The following is a 6,000-nucleotide window of genomic DNA, read 5'->3' as shown; positions in this document are numbered from 1 at the left end:
CAAGTATAAAATTCAGTGTGTTTTTAGTATAGTCACAAAATTGTGTACCTATCACCATTATCACAAAAGGAGAGGAGACCTCATACCTATTAGCAGTCACTCCCCATTCCTTATTCACCTGTCCCTGGAAGCCACTAAGCTGCTTTCTGTCTCTATGGATTTTTCCTGTTCTAGACATTTTGTATATTTTTGTGTCATGGTTTGGATCAAAAATATCCCCCTAAATGTTCGTGTTTTCAGAGGTGGAACTTTCAGAAAGTGATTAGATCACAGGAGTAACTAACCTTATCTGTTGACCAGTTCATATCTGAATGAGCTACTAGGAGGTGGGGACCCAGTTAGAGGAAATGGGTCATTGGAGGAGAGCTTTTGCAGGGTGTATCCTATTCCCAGCCCCTTCCTCTCTCTCTGGCTCTTCCTAACTCTCTATCCCATGGCTATAATGAGGTAAGAAACTTTCTTCTACTACACCCTTCTAGCACAATGTTTCTGTCTTGGATCCAGCTTACTATGGACTGAAACCATGAGGCAAAATAGACCTCTCCTCCTTTAAGTTGTGTATGTGTGGTATTTTGTCCCAGCAATGGAAATGTATCTAAGATTTTCTCTACATATCTAGATCCTATTCATCTTCCTTAAGGCCGTGTTTGTTTGTTTGTTTGTTCACTTTTTTGTTCATTTTGTTGAGATCACAACACTCCTACTCTATTAGACACTGCTAGGCTGTAAGTACACAAAGATAAATGATGTTTTGCCTTTAGAGAACTCCCCACTTACTGAAGGAGACAGACAACATAGTGTTAGAAATACTATTATGGTGTAATGAACAATAGAGGAGCAAAGAAGTCTGAGAAAGAAATTGTGGCAGGTCAGGAAAGAAGCTTTGCTGAGAAGGTCACAGTTGCCTGGATATTGAGTCATTTTTTCATTCCTTAATTTATTCAGAAAACTTGTGTTGTGACCCTATTATGTGCCAGGCATAGTGTTGAACTCTAAGGGTATAAATATAAACAAAAAAAATCCTTGCACCCTAAAGAACTCAATAGTTTGGAGAAGATAAATGTATGACATTTCAAAACAATATGATATGTCATATTTGAGGGATGTAAAGCTTGCTATGGGGACACACAATAAATCTGCTTGTGAATTTGAAGAAAAAGTAGTTTACCAAGTGAACAAGGATAGAGAGTGGTATTTAAGGCAAAGACTAGACTCCCTCTGAGTGTGAGCTAACTTGTCACTCATGTCTTACTGAACCAGAGAGCATTTAATGATTTTTGTCACTCTGACAAGCCCTTAGTCACATATGTGGTAGTCATCTTTATTTCAATGCTGGAGGTGCAACTCACTCGTGTTAGGCAAGCATTCTACCACTGAGCTACATCCCTATCCCCTGTGAGGTCATCTTTAAATGTGAAAGCCTTGTCTTTCCATAGGCATTGTGTATCCTTTGGGATAAGAGTGCTTTGTCTTATCCTTCTTGGATGCCTTCATTATCATAGTGTTTAATGCTTAGTAATTTTTTGTGAGTCGAAATGAATGAATGACAGCTGAAAAAATATCCTAAAGACTCAGTAAGCTGCTACCCAGGTTTCCTATCACACCCACTTCAGGAGCCTGAAACCTATCTTGAAGATGAATAGCTTTAACACCAATGCTTCTCTTTGTGCTCCATCTCCCATATAAGAACTGCGACAGTCACTCCTTACACTAATTCCCTTCATTATTGCAAAGTACAATGAAGAAACTCATATAAGCTCAGGATTAGTTATGTTAAAGACCACTGATAAGTGACCATCTTTAAAATTCTGTCCTTTGTTTATAATTTGGTAGATATTGTCAACACTAAAGATTAATGTAATTTTTATTCCAAGAATAGAAATCGATTCTGGTCAAGAAAAGCAAGAGATTCAATAAAACTGCTTCTTGACAATCTTTGAAGAGTAGAGGAAGGGACTGGGGAGATAACTGACTGAGGATGACATTTAGGGAAGCCCCAACAAGATACAAGTTTTTCTCCTGCTTCTGAGAGAGCAGGAATCTACCTCTAATTCTTTCTTTCAGTCATAGAGGGCCTCATTGCTTTTTCCATTTATATGTCACTTCATGGGATATTGCTATGCGACATTCCACAGCTGACAAACCTTCAAGGTGCTCTCCTCCTCTCCGGGGCAGCATTCCTTAGTGCTAGCAGAGCACCTGTTATTGAGTAATAATGAGAAACAATTCTGGTACAGGGAGTGCTACAATGATTTATGACAGTAATAATTATAAAACATCTACTGTTCCTGGATTTCAGGAAGGCTACCCAGAAATGGAGATTCTCTGGCTGATGATCAAGTCCTGGAATACTGGAATCTTTATGTATAGCAGAAGCAAATACGTATCTGCTGAAAAATGGTGTGGCCTGGCATTGCATTTCCTTGAACACCTTGGCTCCCTCAAGAGAAGCTATGAAACTCAGGTGAGTAGGGAGAAAACAAGGGGTGGGTGGTATGGCTTAGGGGTCAGAGAGGTTGTAGTTGGGCACTCCATAAGGACTCAGCCTGACTTTCCATGGCTAGTCAGGGATCCTCATGATTGTTCCTATCAGTGGTTCCATATAAATCCAAAAGTTAGGGAGGAGGATCATCATGCGTTTGAGGCAAGCCTAGGCTACATGTCAGTGCAAGGCTCACCTAAACTACACAGTGAAGCCCTATGTCAAAAAAGAAAATAAAAATAACTAGGGGACTATGCATAGTAATTCCTTAGAGTGAAAGCCAGGAAGGATGGAGAACAGTGGAGAACTTAGAGATAGCAACTGGAATCTAAATACAAGGACTTCCAAAAGTTAAGCTCTGGAAAAATGCATCATCATCATTGCCAGTGCATGAGGGGAAGGACTGTCCTCTGCTCAATGCAGTAGCTAAATAGGCATTTTCTCCAGGAACTATTCTCAGTTTCAAGCATCTGGGCCATTAGCTGAAAAGGAGAGGTTTGGTGGACAAAAAGAACCTTGTTACCAAATAAGATAAAAGGATCTTTTCTGTTTTAAGTACCTCTTCCTTTCAAGAGCTGTCTGTCCCTAATTAAGAAGGCCTAGTGAGATGGGATTCATCTTCTTCAAAATAGGAAGGACTATGTTTTCTCCACAATGGCTCCTCAGATTGCAGAACATAAGTGTTAGGCTCTCATGGCATCATCATGGCTCTTGGAAGCTTTCCTATATTTTTTTTCCTCTCAAGAAATCTAATTTTCTGTTTTCTTTCCCAGATGAATGTTTTGTATAGTGAGCTCATGAAAGCATTATATTACAAAAGGGCTCACTTTTAAATGAAGAATGAGAAGCTACTGGAGCAAGGTATGTGAGTAGGCAGGTGCCCAGCAACTTAAAGCAGATACATCATCCTGAAGTGCTGAATACTTCAATGTTTGCCAAACGTTCTCTTGAGCTTTTGTTTCTGTTTCCTTAGGACCTAATTTCATTGTTGTAAAATGAAGTTTTCTTAAATAAAAGTATGTTGATATTTGCCTCAGTGACTAGCTCATTGCTAGGGAACAAATGAATTTTCCAGACTGCTAACTATTGTATCAAAATAATCTATTTAAAAGCCAGATACTCTACTTTATGCCCCATATGGATAAAAGGGACTGTTCATCCCCATCTAACACAGGTAGTATTTGATTCCCAATGCCTGAAGGTAACAGTAAATCATAATCTTTACTGAATGGACCTCAGTGGTCATTGGGCCTAGCATTTATCTAATTCACGAAATCTCTGTCTGACATCCTTGAGAAATGGTTGGCCAATCTCTGTTAGAACATATCCTATGACAGGGAACTGCCAGGATAGTCCAATCCTTCTATTTTTTCCTCTCTCTCTCTCTCTCTCTCTCTCTCTGTCATTGGCAAAAAGCCTTTCTTCATACTAAACAGAATCTGTCTCCCTATAAGGAGTCAGCTAACTCTGTCTGAGACACCCTTTGGAGATTGAAGGCAGAAGTCATTCCTTCTGTATAGACCACGCCTTTTCTCCTTCAGATTAAATGTCTTCACTCGCTTTAGCTGTTCCTCATCTTCACCTGATCTGATCACCTCACCTTCCAAGAGCAGAGTCCCCCATTGCAGTGAGGTCTGACCCTTATAGAGTTCAGCAGCCTTGTTCTGCCTAGACTAACATTAGTGTACTATAAGACAATGCTGACTTTTCTCCCTCAGCTCCCACCCCCAGTACTAGAGCTTGAATCTAGGGGGCTTATGCATGCTAGGCAAGTGTTTTTCCACTGAGCTACATTCCCAGACCTTTTTACTTTTATTTTATTTTGTGACAGAATCCTGCTAAATTGCCCAGGCTGGCTTGAAATGTGTGACCAAATTTGTGATCACATTTGCCTGAACCTCCTAAGTAACCAGAATTAAAGCCATGTGCCACCATGCCCTGCTCTGTTAACATTTTTTGGCTTTTGATTTTGACATACTTTCAGGGTTGGGTATTGGGTTACTTGCAAAGCATTTGCCTAGCATGTGCAAGGCCCCAGTACGCCCCCCACACACTATATACTCTTCACCCGGCTTCCTTATTTGTTAACATTTTACCACTTTCATTCTCCTGTTTCTTTTCTGAATCAATTTTGAGCCCTTCAACTTCCACCGTGGCTTTAGATAAAGATTTGGTTATTATTAGCTAATTAATAGAAAAATGCTTTCAACCTAAGATAAAGTGGGTCATTTGTGTTTGAAAAATATTTCACTTAGTCATGGCTAACAGTCTATGACTATTTTGAGGCTTAATAACTCTGGGGTTCTTCCTGTTCAAGATGAGGAACTCGATCAGCTGTTGCATCCACAGCAGAACTAAGAAGAGACCCACATTAGCTCCTGGCAGAGAGATGGCCCTATTCAGTGGGTGCAGCATGGTAGGTGTCAAACCTGCCTCCCTTTGCCGTCTCCAAGCTGTTCAGTTGGCCTCTTATACTGGGGCTGAGATTAATTTGCAAGCATTTGTCCTGTTACCCTTTAACACCTCAGTGTGTGTTTTATAAAAGCAAGGATATTCTACTAGGTAACCAAAGGACAACCATCACAATTAGGAAATTAAAAGTGATACAGTTCTAGCATCTACTCCACAGATCTTATTCATATTTTCTTGATTATCCCAATAAAGTCCTTCAAAAATTCAAGATCACAAATTGCACTTAGTTATCACATCTCTTTTATCTCCTGTAAATGGTCTTGACATCTTTTGAGGCGTACAGGGTAATTACTTTGCAGCATGAGCCTTAATTTAGGTGGGTCTGCTACTTCCTAATGGTTAGATTCAGTCTGTGCCCTCTGAGCCAACACATTGCCATGGTGATGTGTACTTGCACTATCGCACCAGTAGTCACACAGTGACAATGTGCCCTATTACTGGTTAAATTGAAGATGGCGCCTGCCAGGTTTTTCCAGAGTAGTTAGTTCATAGATATTTTGTACTTAGTAATTATGAAGTACTTCATAGGAGATGCTTTGAGATCACATAAATACTCCATTTCTCATTGAACTAGTTTTAGCATCCATTGGTAATTCTTGCCTGCATCCATTTTCACTGTGATGACTGCTAAATTTTTCTGCTTCCATCATTCCCTCTTTATTAATTGGGCTTGGTAAGTTAAAGCTTTTTCTTTTCCCCAACTCTCTCTCTCTCTCTCTCGCCGGAGATGGAACCCAAGGCCTTATACATGCTAAGCAAGTGCTCCATTATGGATCTACATTCCCAGCCCACTCCCTTTTATTTATTAATGCTTTTTTAGTTCTGTATACACTAATGGATTCCTGTTTTATTCAATGGGTTATAATTTACTATTGTCATTATTTATTTTGCTTTCCAAAACTACCTTCTGTACCCTTTTGGCTTATCCCCATCATCTATGAACACATCCTTGCTTTGTAGCACAATAAGATGCTCCAGGCTTATCATGTACTTTACTCGTACAGCCTTGGAATCAGTCATTTCTCTAGGGAGCCCTGGTTCCTTTT

At 39.9% G+C, this 6,000-nt stretch overlaps 1 protein-coding gene across 1 annotated transcript in view; it reads left to right on the top strand.

Annotated features, from left to right (window-relative positions):
- Positions 1–3,442, top strand: part of Tex11 (testis expressed 11) — a 478,576-nt gene extending 475,134 nt beyond the window's left edge. Inside the window, exons 29-30 of the mRNA XM_033760433.1 lie at positions 2,300–2,464; positions 3,256–3,442. Coding sequence (XP_033616324.1) covers positions 2,300–2,464; positions 3,256–3,315 — 225 coding nt within the window. The 3' untranslated portion in view covers positions 3,316–3,442. The remainder of the gene's footprint in view (positions 1–2,299; positions 2,465–3,255) is intronic.
- The last annotated feature ends 2,558 nt before the right edge of the window (positions 3,443–6,000 follow it).

The sequence above is a fragment of the Fukomys damarensis genome, unplaced genomic scaffold, assembly GCF_012274545.1.
Source record: "Fukomys damarensis isolate Sample0158 unplaced genomic scaffold, DMR_v1.0_HiC HiC_scaffold_39, whole genome shotgun sequence".
Classification (NCBI taxonomy): domain Eukaryota; kingdom Metazoa; phylum Chordata; class Mammalia; order Rodentia; family Bathyergidae; genus Fukomys; species Fukomys damarensis.
This window is presented reverse-complemented; position numbering and strand designations above follow the sequence as displayed.